The 16329-nt window shown below is 40.5% G+C and overlaps 1 protein-coding gene across 7 annotated transcripts in view; it reads left to right on the forward strand.

Moving 5' to 3' along the window:
- The window catches only part of KSR1 (kinase suppressor of ras 1), a 1687803-nt gene that overhangs the window by 989264 nt on the left and 682210 nt on the right, over positions 1-16329 (forward strand). The window contains exon 5 of one of the 7 annotated variants that reach the window (XM_044054648.1): positions 15823-15827. The exons of the other annotated variants lie outside the window; for them this stretch is intronic. Within the exon in view, the coding sequence (XP_043910583.1) occupies positions 15823-15827 (5 nt within the window). The remainder of the gene's footprint in view (positions 1-15822; positions 15828-16329) is intronic. 7 annotated transcript variants of the gene reach the window in all.

The raw sequence follows: 16329 nt of genomic DNA on the forward strand, positions 1-16329 counted from the left end.
TTCATTGAACACTGTAAAGCTGCATATGGCACTGTCATACACAACCAACTTTCATCATTCATATACTAGACACTCAATTTGTCAAGGACTGCCTTCCTTTGGAAAGCATCTCTCAATCCATCAGTCAATCAGACATATTCCTTTTCCAATGAGCATCTTCCCAGCCAACCTTTGACTCACTCAAGACTCTAGGGTTCATGTAAATCTCTATATTTCTAGTAACTCATATCTGGTTTCACTTGGGAGTTCTGCATTGAATTCTTCACTGGTGTCAAATTACTGACCCTCTCTTTTATCAGGTGGAGATAACAGAATCTTGCAACTCTTCTTAGTTGTTGGCTTCGTGTTCCCAGTCTTTACTCTTGAAATTTCCTTCCAGGTTCCTGTCCTTGTAACAGTCACCACAGATACCTCATTCCTAGCATTGGGGGGGGGGGGGTCATTGTCAGGGTAGGACCATCCAAGGTGCCTGGTCACATTCTAAGAACAGTCCCTGAGAACATTGTATAGGAGATGAAAGTTTTCCTTCTTATCCTTCAGGCTTTCCAAGAGTCTCTCCACAATGGTGGCATTATGATCCACACAGATAAAATCACTGTAGTTTTGGTAGACACTGACAGACAATGTTACTGGTATCCCCCTCTATCAGGAGGTCATGAAAGTGTGGCAGTGAACTATGACAATTAACCATTTTGTTAGAGAAACACTTATTCCAGAGCAAGCCAGTTCTGTTGTGGACAGGTTGAACTGTTGTTGATGCCAATTGAATGGTTCCTGAGCTTGTCAGTGGCACTGAACATCCTCTGTCATCTGGGAGAAACTTTGTTGCAACCTTTTTTGCATCCCTCAGCTAAATTATAGCAGTGTCAGGTAACATACTTTCCTTTGGTGCAAAAAGCTGTGGGCTCTATTCCCACATTAGGTAGATCAATTACTGACACTGTAGTGCAGCATAAGGGGGGTGCTGCACTCCTGACTGTGTCATCCTTCGGATAAGATTTTTAAACCAAGTCCCCATCTGCTTGAGTTGGTGATAGCTCAGGTGGATATAAAAGATCCCACAACACCTAATAAAAAGAGTAGTGGAAGTTCCCTAATGCCCTGGCCAAATTTCCCCTAATATTATAAATACCACTTTGAGTCTCCCCTGAAAAGATGCTATGAGCCTAGTGTGACTAACCCGGTCAACAAAAGATAAATAAAAATAACAATAAAAATTTCAAGTGCAGAAACATCTCTTCTGTTGTACTGTTTCCAGACTATTAGCTCATGGATGTTGTATTGCAGAATCCCCATGTCTCCTTTATGTTTTTTGCGCAGTTCTTCTTATTCCTCTGCTTCTCCAGAAAGTGAAAGTCAAGTCTAAAGTCATACTCATAGCCCAGTTTGACAAGTTTATTTCCAGCTGCTGTAGCTTCATCTTATGGTGAAGTCTCTACACCTGAAACCCTTTAAAACCCTGCTGTGCCCTATCTATCTAGTAAGCTTCACGTGGACCTTTACGCTGTTTCATTAACCATTTGGTGTCTTTATATCTTGGCAACTGAAGCAACATACCTTCCTAGGGTCATCAAAATCCTTATTTCTATCCAGAGACCCAGTACTAAGATGTATAAGAGCAAGTTCATGGTTTGGTTTACTTCTAAAAGATTAAACTCATTTTTATTCATTTTTTCTTTCCCCCCTAGCCAAAATAATGGAGAAATGTGTACACAAGCAACTAATGCAATACCTTATACAGAATAACTTACTGTCTAACTCCTAGCATGGCTTCAGGCCAAACCATAGCACCACCTCAGTCCTCCTTTCCTTTACTAACACCATAAACCAAAATAGGAATAACAACAGACTATCCTCCACCCTCTTTCTTGACCTATCAAAAGCCTTCGACATGGTCAACCATGAACTTCTCATTATCTTTCTCAAATCTATTTTCCTCAATAAGCACGCAATTCAGTGGATGTTCTTCGTGTTTCACTGTTGCAGTCATTACATTTGGGTAATCTGCTGGCAGGTTGCCCTCAGTCGGCCTGATTAACAAAGTCTTGGGTCCTGCATCGGTTGCTGTCCCTTCTTCCATGACGTCAGGTTGTCAGGAGTATAAAACTTGCAGCCGACGCCATTACATTAGTCTTTCTTGCCTCGAAATTTTCATTTTCGAGTTTCAGAACCAAAGTCTTCAACTTAAAGCTAAGTACCCCATTGGGGAAACTTTTTCTTGCTCCTTTCCGATGTCAGTAAAAGTTAATAATTGCATTACTTGTGGGAAGCAAATACCTCATAAGGATTTTCATTTATACCGTATTCCGTGCCTAGGCCCTGACCATGACGTACTTTGCTGTCGGTTCTGTGCTTTATTTAATCAGTGCACTATCTGTCGTTGGTACATTTTTGCTTCTAAATACTTCGGTTCTCAGTTTAATTATCCAGAAATGACGTCGGTTAGCCATCCGACTACCGGAATACTGAAAATATTCAAAGAAAAAGACAGAGACAGGCCATTGAGGTCCAAAACTGCCGACTACACTTCTCCTAAGCCAGTCGCCAGTTCGCTTTCGCAGCCCCTTATACCCGCTACTTCTGATTCGCAGGCCTCTATGGAGACCCATTCAGAGTCTGGTATGCCACGAGATACTTCACCTATGGAACCCGCGGATGTCTCTACCTTGGATGGGTCCGGAGCCGCTGTGCAGGCACCGGCTTTTGAGGGTGTATTCAGGCCTACAGATTTGTATATTAAATTGACACCAACTTCAATTTTAAGACCAAAATCTTGATCTATGTCTAAAAAAACGACGCCCAGGCCACATGTGTAGGCCCCTATGCCTAAAAAACAAATGATCAAAATGGCTGAAGATTAATTACTCTAATCAGGGGTAGTCAACCCCCCTTCTAAGAGAACTAGGGCTGAACTTGACTATGAATCTTCTGAACAGGACTCTGTTTCTTCTGACTCTTCTAATGATCAGGATTTGTCCATACCTCCTTATGAGGACTCTGATGCAGAGGATTCCATTCCTTCTGCTTCTCCCCCTAAGGATTTTTCTTTTGGAGAAAATTTACATTCCTTAAGGGAACATTTCTGCTGGGAAAGTCAGGATATTTCTGAATCCAAAAAGAGGCTTAGGGATTTTCTTCTTCCTCAGCATAGGCCTTTGGCTATACCTCCTGTACTAGACATTGTTGATGTGTTTTCAGAATCCAGTATAGCCCTGATTCCCTGCCTCCGACAGATACTACAGGGTTCCTGACTCCCACAAATTTCTTTTCAAAAATCCTGTTGCGGACCCTGAAACCATTTCTCAGGGGCCCAAGGGCATTAAGGCTTCTACTGCTAAAAATCCTACCCCTTCTGATAGAGACTCCAGGGCGCTGGATAGATGGGGTAAAAAGATTTATACTTCTGCAACCTTGGCAATCAGGGCTTTAAACTGTCAATTCCATATGCTAAAATATCAACAGCACATCATGGGACCGCTTAAACAGAAAGTGATGTTGATTTTTGACTGTGTGGAAAATAAGGACTTACAGGATTTATTGCATTCAGATGAACAAGTTGGAAAACATACTTTGCAATGTGGTTTTGATTCTTTGGAGGCCTCTTGCAGTGCTTAGAAGGCATGCTTGGCTTAAGGAGCAATCTCTGCCTGATCATGTTAAAGCAAAATTGTTGGATGCTCCTTTGCAACAGGACCGTCTGTTTGGCAATAAGGCTGAAGAAGTTTTAAAAAAGATGGTAGATAAAGCTAAATCTATGCAAACTGTGAAAGATTTCTTACAAGTACAACCTCCAAGATTTAGTAGGCACTGGCCTACTAAGAACTGGTCCTTTCCGGTTCCTTCCAGAGCCTCTCGAGCCAAACCCAGGCATTCCAAAAGCACCAGGTTTCAGTCCCAAGGGACTTTCAGAACTAAGCAATGGGGTGCCTCCGCTTCCAAATCTGGAAACAACAAGACACCTCCCTATGGTAAGCAGTCTCAATGACTTTCCTTTAAAATTGCCAAGCACTTACCTATTAGCCACCCCTTTAGGGGAAAACTGGCTCTTCATACAAAAAACTGGCAACTTATAACCCAGGGCAAATGGGTTTTAAATATAGTGTCCCAGGGATACAGATTTCATTTCCACACATTACCAACTCCAAACGGATGGCCAGACCTGCCCCCAAATCAGTGGGCAGAGGCTCAGAAACACGTACTTTCCCTCCTAAACATGGGGGCTATTCAACTAGTACCAGAGGAGGAAAAGGAACAAGGTTTCTATTCCAGACTTTTCCTGGTACCCAGAAAAGACAAGTCATGGCATCCAATTCTGGACCTGTCTACTCTAAACACCTTTCTGGACATTCCAAAATTCAAGATGCTCACTCTTCACCAGTTACTTTCTATGCTAGGCAAAGATGTCTGGTTGGCAACTCTAGATTTAAAAGAGGCTTACCTGCATATCCCAATCAGGGAATCTTGCAGAAGATACCTCCACTTCAAAGCAGGCTACTTGCATTATCAGTTCTCTGCACTGCCCTTTGGCTTATCTACTGCGCCCAGGGTATTTACAAAGTGCTTGGCTCCAGTAATTGCATTTTGCAGGCAAAGAAATATTCAGATATATCCATACCTGGACGATTGTCTAATTCAGGCAGAAAACAACTCCATTCTTCTAGAACATCTGGCGTTTGTAAAAAGGGTTCTAACTTGTCTAGGGTACACCATAAATGAAAAGAAATCACAACTAGTACCCTCACAAAAAATTACATTCCTGGATGCAAGCTTGAATACAACTGCCCAGATGGCTTTCCTTACACAAGAAAAGCAAATTCAGTTGGTGACTTACTTCAAACAGGTTGCCACAAAAACCCTGCTATCTGCAAGACAAATACTGCAAGCCCTGGGGTTCATGACCTCCTGCGTTCTTCTAATTCCATGTGCAAGACTGCATATGAGGAAACTTCAGTGGTACTTGAAAAGCTTATGGAGTCAACATTGTCACTGCCTGGAAACAATGATTCCTATCATTCCTTGCCTGCAACTAGAGTTCCTGTGGTGGGCAGAGGCCTGCCACCAAAACAAGGGACTGCCATTCACACCACCCCCTGCCGCCCAAACCCTAACTACAGATACATCAGACTATGCATGGGGGTTCATCTGGCAAAAGTGCATTCAGGGCAAATGGAGCCCAAATCAAATGCACCTTCATAATAAATCAAAAAGAAATGCTAACTGTACAGAATGCACTGACAGCCTTCAAGGACTACCTTCATCCAGGACAACTACTGGTAAAGACGGGCAACACCACAGTTATGTGGTACATAAACAAGCAAGGGGGTAAACATTCCTACCCCCTGTGCAGACTAGCCATGTCATTGTGGAACATGGCCTTGAGCTACCAAGTACAACTACAAGCTCAATTCCTGCCAGGAAACCTGAATATGTTGGCAGATAAACCAAGCAGAAATCTCATGGACCCACACGAATGGAAACTGGAACCACGGATTTTCAACATGTTGACACACAATTGGGGGAGCCCAGACATAGATCTTTTTGCCTCACCCCAAAACTACCACTTGGACAAATTTTGCACAAGAACGTCTCACAAAAAAGCCTGGAAAGTGGGATGCTCTGTCCTTCAGCTGGGAAAATCTATCGGTCTATGCCTTTCACCCTCTGCCTCTGCTCTGCAAAGTTCTACTAAAAGTCAAACAGGACAAACCAAAAATGATTTTGATTGCTCCAGGCTGGCCTCGCCAACACTGGTACCCTCTCCTATGCAGTCTGTCACAAATTCCTCCATGGCACCTGCCTCAGACACCTTCCTTGCTGTCTCAGCAGAACAACCATATTCTGCACCCTCAGCTCCAAACATTGAATCTTGCAGCTTGGCTAATCACTTAAGTTCTCCCTTAACATCCCTCAGCAAACCTGTGATGGATGTCAGTTTGGAGGCGAGAAGACCTAGTACTAGAAAATCTTATGCTGACAAATGGAAAAGATTCTGTGCCTGGAATCAATCTCAAGGGATGAGCACAGCTGTGCCCAATTTACCTCAGATTTTACAATACTTAACTGAGATGCTTCACAAGGGCCTGTCTTTTTCTTCCATAAAAATCCATGCCTCAGCCATTTCAGCTCATTACAACACAGAACTCCCCCTCTTCTCTCATCCTGTGCTTAAGCAGTATCTCAGAGGGACCAAAAATTTGAGACCACCCAGGAGAGCTCCAACCCCTGCCTGGGACCTTAACTTTTTATTGGAGAAACTCACTCTACCTCTTTTCGAGCCAGCTGCTACTGCAGACCTAAAATTTCTTTCCTGGAAAACAGCCTTCCTTTTAGCAATCACTTCGGCTAGAAGGATTTCTGAATTACAGGCCCTTATGGCAGTGGAGCCTTTCATCATCTTTCATGTGGACAGGGTGTCACTCAGGACCAATCCATCCTTCATGCCCAAGGTGGTATCCAGTGTGGCTCTTAATCAGTCCATTCATTTACCAACTTTCTTTCCCAATCCACATAAGGGAGAGCGAATTCTGCATTCATTGGATGTACACAGACAACTTAGATTTTACTTGGACAGGACAAAATCTCAAAGAAGATCTGAACAACTGCTGGTAGCATTTGCCACAGGGGCAGAGGGAAAGGCTATTTCAAAGCAAACCATTTCAAAATGGATAAGCCATTGTATTCATTTCTGCTGTAAGCACCATGGAAAACCTATCCCCCAGGGGATCAGATCCCATTCCACCAGGGCTGCATCTACTTCTGCAGCCTTTCTCAGAGGTGTTCCTACCAGGGATATTCTAGAAGTTGCTACCTGGAGTTCAGTTCATACTTTCACCAAGTGCAGTCATTTACCAATTTTCTCTAAATCCAGAGCTGGCTTTGCCACTGCTGTTTTGCAGGGCCTTATAGCTGGTCCTAATGCTGTATAAATCCATCCTCCCAACCTTAACTTTGGGAATCTACCCAAATGTAATGACTGCAACAGTGAAACACGAAGGACATAGTACAGTTGTGTACACTTACCATAAATGCAGATATTCGAGTGTATTCACTGTTGCAGTCCTGGTTACCCTCCCTCCAGCCCCCTATTTTTTCTTTTATGATGCCTCTCCTTTCCTTTGCTACACTTAAAAGACTTTTTGGTGTATTTGCTTTTGTTTGGCGGTATATTTTTGTGTTTTAAATTATTTATGTATATTTTGCTCCCCTTTTGGGGGGCACCTGACATCTGGGGCAAGAAAAACTAATGTAATGGCATTGGCTGCATGTTTTATATCCCTGATGACCTGACATCATGGAAGAAGGGACAGCAACCGACGCAGGACCCAAGACTTTGTTAATCAGGCCGACTGAGGGCAACCTGCGAGCAGATTACCCAAATGTAATGACTGCAACAGTGAATACACCTGAACATCTACATTTATGGTAAGTGTACACAACTGTACTTTCCAGTCCTACCTGACTGGTAGACAACGGGTAGTATTATGGCAGGGCAAACTCTCCAGCCAGCTACCTCTCACACTTGGTGTCCCTCAAGGCGTCATACTGGGTCCACTACTCTTCTCTATTTTGATCAACAACCTTCATACTGCTATCCCTAAAGCTACCTGCATTCAATATGCAGATGATTCCACTCTGATCTGCTCAGCTACCTCCCCATCCGAACTGCAAGCCCTAACCCAAAATACATTCAGCACTACTGATAACTGATTCACCAACCAACGCCTGCTGCTGCTGAACCCCAATAAAACTTAACTTCTACTCTTCACCCCCACTAGCAGATCTGCCACACTTTTTTCTCTGTCACGTCAGACAATGGTACCACTATCTCCCCAGATCAACACACTAAACTTCTAGGGGTTATCATAGACAATAATCTTAAATTTGATCTACGGTCAGCAAAGCCATACAGACCATCAATAAAAAGCTTGGATCACTGTATAGAAACAAAAATTTTTAACCCCACTGGCTAGGACTGCAATCGGCCCGGTCACACCTACTCTCTACTCTACTATATGCCTCGCCGGTACTCTCAAACCTCAACAAATCGGAATTAGGTAATCTCTCCCATAGCTACAACCATATTGCCAGATTCGCCACTGGCTCCACTTACAGAACCCATCACTGCCAGAACCTGAAACAACTAGAGTGGCTAGAACTTCCCAGTCTAATTCAATTCAATCAACTCCTAATAGCGCACAAAATTTTGTACCACCGTGAGGATACCCCCTCCACTCATAAATATCATTAAGATCTGTAGCAACTTGAGATCCCTGCGATCAGCCAACAATCTACTCATTCAAACCCACAAAGCTAACAATGCTGCTGATGAATCCCTGTTTGCTAACTTTGTTGGCAAAACCTGGAATTCGTTGCCAAACCATTTAACCCTACAATCCTCCATAAGTCTATTCAAAAATAACCTCAAACAGTATTTCAAAATGAACTGGCTTTGCCCGTGTACCAATCCTGACTAAGTCAAGTACTGAAAGGAGAACCTCTAAATATCAAACAGGTAAATATTTCACCAAGCTCTGTATGCTATCTAATGTCTCCTGCCTTTAATTGTGTCTGACCATGTGAATTGTGTGTCCCTATTAGGGAACACCATGAACCATTGTACATAATTACTTTGTTTTTTTAATCTTTGTTGTAAACGTTGTTTTTATACTTTTTATATTTTATATTTTTAAATGTTATTTTTGTAATTTGTCTAATTGGAGCTTTTCTCCACGGGCCTCCGCTGAAAATGGACATATATCCAGTCGGATTATCCCGGTAAACAAATGTAAAATAAATAAATAAAAATTTAGCTCCTCTGTCAGTTCTTCTGGACTGCTGTGCTCAAAATTTTGAATCTGGTCTTAATTACTAAGTTAGGGTACACCTTTCAGCAATGTGTAATTTTCACCAAGGCTTTCACAGTGTTTCCCTAGCTTCCCTTTGTGTGTAAATCCTTTCCCAGAGGAACTTTTTTTTATCATGTTGTTCCCATTTAAGAGTCCAGTACTCCTTTAGAATTGAATTGTATGTTGAAAAAGGTGACACCCCCTCTCACCTCTGTCCATAAACTACAGAAATATTAACTGTGCTTTTCCATAAAGCATAAAGTAGTTTCAATCCTTTGTCATTTAACATATACTTTCCTATATATTATGTATTATAACTTGCTAGGTCTTAAATTACTTCGATTCAGTATTGGTGAGAAATGTGTATCTGGATCGTAATTAAACCATGAAAGTAGCCATTTACAATGTCAGACACTCTAGTCATAACATTAAAAGTAGCAGAACTATTTGATTATAAATGCAGAACTTGGTGCTTCTAAATGCACTCTGCATGACGTAAAAGTCTCTTACTTATTATTTCACTTGCACGTTCCCATACGTTATCATCACCTGTTATTATGTTAAATCACAACTAATCAGTATCCAAACTACAGTTTTAAATATTAATAGAAGATAATATGAACAATATTGAAATGTATTTTTAATGAAAAGTAGCAAGCATTTATTAGGAAGTGTCAGATTACAATTTACAGGCATGAATTGGCTGCCTTTAGTATTTATAAAATAAAGAATAACATATTTACAGCATTGTTAATTGCAATTAACAGCAAAATTGTTCATGCAGTGTTTCTAATACAAGTTTCATATATTTTATGAGGCTAAAACTCTCATATCTTAACAAATGCAAATTTGGACTGTTCATAAGGGTAGAGGCCCGGCATGTCAAAAGGAGTGCATCATAAATCATTTACTAGCCCCTGATATTACATTTTGTAAAGGGATAAATGTGTTTCAGGGAGTGTCGTATTTCTCAGGGAGATGACATATTTAATTTAATTGTCTTTTGTTAACTAGGTTAGTCCACTGGGCTGGTGGCCCATTTTCAGTGGAGACCCGAGGAGGAAAGCTCCACAACAAAAAATAACAGTAACAATAACAAAGTCTACATAACAAGTAAAATGAATCTGCTTACATAACAATGTACATTCGTGCTATGAATAGGTGCAATGCAAATATACAGTCATGTGATAGTGGAGAAAGCATTAACAATGCATATTATTCAGTATAAACAAAACCTAGTAAGTAGAAGGGGTTGAGCCCTGTAATAAACAAGAAGATGTATAACTAGGGCATCAGAGAAAAAGCCCTTAAACATATTTAATCACAAAACCGAGTTGGTAGAGAGGGAGAAAATAAGAATAATAAAAATAATGGTATAAAGTAGAGGGGGTGGGGAGGAGAGTTAGGGGGGCAGAGTATGGGAGGAGGAAGGGGAGTGTAGTTGGTAAAGAAGAGAAAGATGATTTGTAAGTATAGTATTGCTCAGTGGCAGAGCTGAGGTCTATGGTACTAGTTTATGAGAGAAGTTATATCATGTAAGGAGAGGAAAAATTGTTATGGTCTGCCACCTGGGTGAGTATGTGTTAGGTTGGGTGGTGACAGGTGCAGGAGGGAGAGTTAGCAAGGTAGTTCTTAAGTTCTCTTTTACAAAGAAATGAGGATTGAATGGAATGTATGTTGGTTGGAAGTTTGTTCCAGACTTGGGATAAAGAGCATTTATAAAGTAATCTACCTATTGTTTTGCTAGGCCTGTAGGTGTCAAGTAGCAGTTGGTCAGCACTACGAAGGGATCGTGAGGGTTTGTAAAGGGATAAGAGGGTGGACAGGGAGGGACAGTTGGTGGGTTTGTACAGCAGAGAATGTGTCATCAGTAGCTGAGAAAGTAGGAGTAGTTGAGGGAATTTGAGCCATTGTAGTTAATTAAGGGCGAGGCAATGGCAGGATTTCTAAGGGAAATTATAAGGATGTCTGTTTATCTGGTTGTAGGCTTGTTGAAATTTGTTTAAGAGATTTACTTGGAGGTGGGTAAATATAGGGGAAGCGTATAGTAGGCAGGAGAGGAAGTATGCATGAGCTAGTGAAGTCCTGGGAGAGATGGATAAGAATCTTATGTTTCTATACAGTAAAATAAGTTTTTGGTTGGTCTTTTTGATGACTTGTTGGATATGAAGGTCAAATTTAAGTTGATCACCAATTGTGACTCCTAAAAGTTTGGTATGGGAGTCAGCATGAATGAGTGTTGTCTATGGATGAGAGACTGAAGGAAGTTTTAAGGGTGGGCATAGATTTTGGAAGAAAAAGAAGAACCTTAGTTTTCTTAAGATTGTGGATGAGTTGGTTGTTGATTAACTAGTGTTCAATAGTGTTAAAGGAAGTGTGGGTGAGGGAGTGAAGGTCAGTAGGGTTCACTGTCCACAGAAATAGAAATGCTTATGTGAACATTCTGTGTGAAAAGTTTTAACTTTTGAATGAATTTCTAGTCAGTACTTGAATATTTGTATATGTGCAGCAGGATGCTAAGCTAGTGGGAGGCTGTCAGTGGTTTACTTGCCTGAGAACCACTTGTTATGTACTTTTAGTTATTGACTTGTTCAGGCTCTATTCTCTGGTTTTGAGGACTATTTCTAGGCTTACCGATAGAGCAAACTCCAGTCTCCATGTTTTTCCTTCCTCTGACTACAAGATGAAGAAATTTGTCAGGGAGTCTTTGGGTGTCAAGCTGGCTTCTGTTTTATCTCAGCTGCTAGCGGGTGTCTCTGATGTGGCCATTTGTTGTTCCCCAGATCGTTCATCTTCTTCTCTGGTATCCTTGGTGTAGCAAACGCAACCATCAAAGACCAGGGGATATCCATGTTCTCTGTAGCTGTATGGATTCCCTTGGTGGTAAGGAAGAACCACTCATATCTGTCTGACGAGAAGGGTCAGATGAAGGTTCTTCACTTAGCCTAGATAGGGAAACTGTTTCTGGACTAGTATGTCTTCTAAGTGCCTATCATTTTCCAAGGAGATTCCCAGGAAAAGTGAATATGGTAAGGATACCTTTTAGTCTCCTCTTTCTATTTCTGTGGACAGTGATGTTTTACTGGGTTTTGCTATGGCACTCAAATGTTTTTTTTCCTTGCCTTCTTGTTCTTCAGGCAAGAATAGAAAGTGAGTTCCATACACTTCTGACTAGGATTGTCAGTTAGAAGTGTAGGCATTGGAAGGATATGGCAGTGCTTCAGGAATTTCTTCTAAATCTGTACATTCTGATTCTGAGGAAAGTAGTGTTTCAGATTTCCTGTTTTAAGATTTAGCCTCCTCTGAGACCTTATCTAAGATGAAAAAGGGTTTTCAGTGGGAGCAGAATAAAATTCCTTTGACATAGAAAAAAATATGATTTTAGTATTATTACAAACAACCTTTGGCCTCCTATATTGCTTTGCACTATATCCACTCATGCTCAGACCCCTTCCCAACAGTGCCTACCCATTATACCACATTTCATCTTCTACTTTCCACAATAAAACCTTACAACTTCCTATCTTATCTGTATCTTCATACTCTCTCCTTTCAAATCTCTCTATTTCTTACATTTCAGAAACATAGAAGATACCAGGACAGTCTAACTCTCTTCCTTCACAGAAAAACACTTCCTTCCTACCTACCTTCTACTGTCTTTCAGACTCCACCACCACTAAATATCCTACTGCCCTGCAACATCTTTTTCCTTCTTGATCCCTACTTCCCCACTACCTGACTTCTATGATATACATATTGATTTACTTTATCATGTTACTCTTCAGCTTATTCTCTATCCTTCTCCTCTTACTTGACCATTTCTTATCCTACTATGACTCTATAATCATTCTCAACATCTCTCTAACTGTGTTCCAAACATCTATCCATACTTCATCCCTAAACTTTGCATACATTGCACTAAATCTGTTTAATGAGGCCCTCACCTTTAGCCAAAATGTAGACTGGTTAACTCTATTTCAACTCAAATCAAAGTAAAATTAAGTGGAAAATTCTGTTCAGAACACAAGAATCAGTTAATACCCTGACATAGTAAAATCTTCCTAGGAGGAGACATTTACCCTAATCCTGACCCCACCTGTCACAGTCAACATCGGGACGATTCCCTTCCACACACTGTTCTAACCACACAGCAATCTACCGCCCACCCCAGTAGTCTAACTTTTGCCACCATAAATATTAGAAGCATAAGAAATAAAACTACTGAACTACATGCCTGGATTACCCAACACAGTCCTGATATTCTTGGTATAAGTGAAACCTGTCTTAAACCCAGCATTAGACTCTGAAATGACACCTCCCCAGACTATAATATCATCCATAATGACCATACAAAGAGGAAAAGTTGGTGGCATAGCTCTAATCTTCCCAACAACTACCACATTTCCCCTATAAGAAACCAATACCAAAATTCAGTTGAACAGAGCTTCTTATTACTTTCTTGAAGTTAAACAAATATTTGTTGCTGTTCTTTACTTCCCTCCTGGAGACAATAAAGCTACACTGGAAGTTTATACTATATTGGATATCCATATCAATTCCGCACACAAACATACTACTAACTGACATCAGTAGCAATTGGTTGGACAAAACCAGAATAATAAATGCTTATTTTAAACTAATGACAACAGTGTCAGTCACTTTTCTATTCACAATTAAAGCCAACTTTATTGACTGATATACCTCAGATAGAATGTAATAAAATAAAAATAACAATTGGACAAATTCATTTACCCCCCCCACACACACACACACACAAACCCAGATATGGCCAATTTCCACATCAATCCCTTCAATCATTTACTAATGTATGCCGAAGCAGTAAATGACAATTTCCTCATCGATCCTGTCAGTAGTTTGTCCGTGTATGCACAAGCACTTCACTGACACCAAAATGAAACATTTCCCCAATGACCCCCTTTAGTAGTTTGTCCATGCTTGTATGCAGTAGTTTGTCCATGTATGTTCCATGTATGCACAAGCAATTCACTGTCACCAAAGGAAACATTTCCCCCAATGACCCGTAATGTCCATTTATGCACAAGCACCAAAATTAAACATTTCCCTCCGCAATCCCATCAGTAGTTTGTCTATGTCTGCACAAGCACTTAAATGACATCAGAATGAAACATTCCCCCAATGATTCATTCAGTTGTTTGTCCATGTATATACAAGCACCAAAGTGAAACATTTCCTCAGTGATCCGTTCAGTTGTCTGTCCATGTATGTATGCACAAGCACCAAGATGAAACATTTCCTCTGATCAGTTCAGTTGTCTGTCAGCACCAAAATGAAACATTTCTCCCCAGTAACCCATTCAGAAGTTTGTCCACATCTTCCAAGTACTTCACTGACACCACATTAAACATTTCTCCTAGTGACCCCTTCAGTAGTGTGCCCATGTCTCCAAAAACATCAAAATGAAGCTTTACTTCCAATGATCACCTTAGTAAAATGTCCATGTATGCACAAACCCTTCACTGACACCAAAATGAAGCTTTACTCCCAATGATCACCTTAGTAAAATGTTCATGTATGCACAAAAACCCTTCACTGACACCAAAATGAAACATTTCTCCCATTGACCCCTTCAGTAGTCTGTCCATTTTTGCACAAGCACCAAAATGAAACATTTTTTGTTTTAATTGAGAAAATGTGTATTAAATCACATTTTCCTATTCAGTCAATGTCTCAAGTTAATAGTACTAATTTTATTGCTAAACCACTCTGTGTCTCTCTCACACACACACACACACACACACACACACACACACACACACACACACACACACACACACACACACACATTCCATTTTTCACACAGGAATATGTCAGTCTTGCAGACCTAACATACACACCAGCATTAAACACATACAAATGGTCACACATGTAATTGCTCCACTTTTTCACTTCACACAGGCACAAACATCTTGCACACCAGCATTGCAGCCACACAAACACATGCACAGTTATTCTCCTTTCCCACCTCATTTGCACAAGCAAACATACATACATAAAACTTACCACAACCGCTGCAGACTGCAAAAAAAAAGCAAAACCAAGAAAATGACCAAAAATATCCACTGCCACCTGCAAGCATCAACGGAATGAGTGTGAACTGTCCTGAGTCTGCACTAATATATGGCTGCTCTATGTTCAAACAGATGTAAAATGCAAAGCTTGGTTAACTGGTCCTGAACTTTTTAAAGTGTCATTACCTGTTATCCACAAAGAAACTGTATGTTTTTTTTTTTTTGACCGAGGCTTTGTTGGGTCACAGAATAGGAGTTGTAGGGTTGCCACCTTTTCAAATGGCCAAAGTGGGACATTTTTGGTACAAACATCAGATTTTACAGGCCGACACATACCCACGGTCAGTACAATGGTTAGAACTTAACATTTTAAAAATAAAAGCTTATTATTTTTTATTAGTTTGCTTATTCTGTTTCTTACATAACATTTTTTTATTTTAGATACAGATATAACTTTTTACTGTTACTATTAACTAAAACTTAAAAAATAATTTTGTCCTAAAATCTAAACACATTTGAATTTTTAATTTTTTCAGGGTTTGCATCAACTGTCACTGACCCCTAGAAAAGTGGGTAAGTGGGTAACCCTAAGGAGTTGGTGGCCCAGATCATGACCTATGGGCCACCCGTTGGACAGCCTTAACTTAGATGATACTGAAATTAATTCACTACACAACTTTTCCTAAATGTCCATGCACCCCCTAGAAGGAAGAAGCTAAAAACAAATTATGCAATTTGGCTATCCCAAAAGAGTAGAATGCTAATGCAGGATAGAGAAACAGTGAAAGAATGGTAAAAATATAAAACACCACAGTATCTTTTGAAAACTTCAAAATGCTCCGCAACCACAGTAAAAGGCAAATAAATGAATACATAAACTATACTGTAACAACTTTCAGAATAAGAGTAAACACAACCCTAAAAAGGTCTGGTCAGCCATTAAAAAAGTCTTACATCCTGACCAAAAATTGAACCCTAACCGTTCTCCCAGTAACTCACTAAATAAAACTGCCAAAGCATCTGTAACCAAGGACTCCCTAACATCTAATGCCAAACTTGTCCAAAAGCCACGTGACCGCATCCACTTTCACCTTCAAACCTGTGCCCACTTTCTATGTAATACTACTCTTAAACTCAAATCATGCTCTACTTCAGCTGATTATCTTCCAAGCGAGTACCTAACAATAACAGCCAATAGCATTGTCTACGTGTCTCAGTCTTTATAAATAGTTCAATGCCCTGTCTCTGGAAAAAACACACACACACACACACACACACACACACACACACACACACACACACACACACACACACACACACACACACTATCTCTACACAAAGGAAGACATTCAGCAAACATCACTAACTTTAGACCTATAGCAATCTTATCCTCCCTCTCCAAAAGACTTGAAAAATGTATTCAAAAGCGATTG

Source organism: Protopterus annectens, chromosome 13.part0 (genome assembly GCF_019279795.1).
Source record: "Protopterus annectens isolate FY-2018-M chromosome 13.part0, PAN1.0, whole genome shotgun sequence".
NCBI classification, from domain to species: Eukaryota; Metazoa; Chordata; order Ceratodontiformes; family Protopteridae; genus Protopterus; species Protopterus annectens.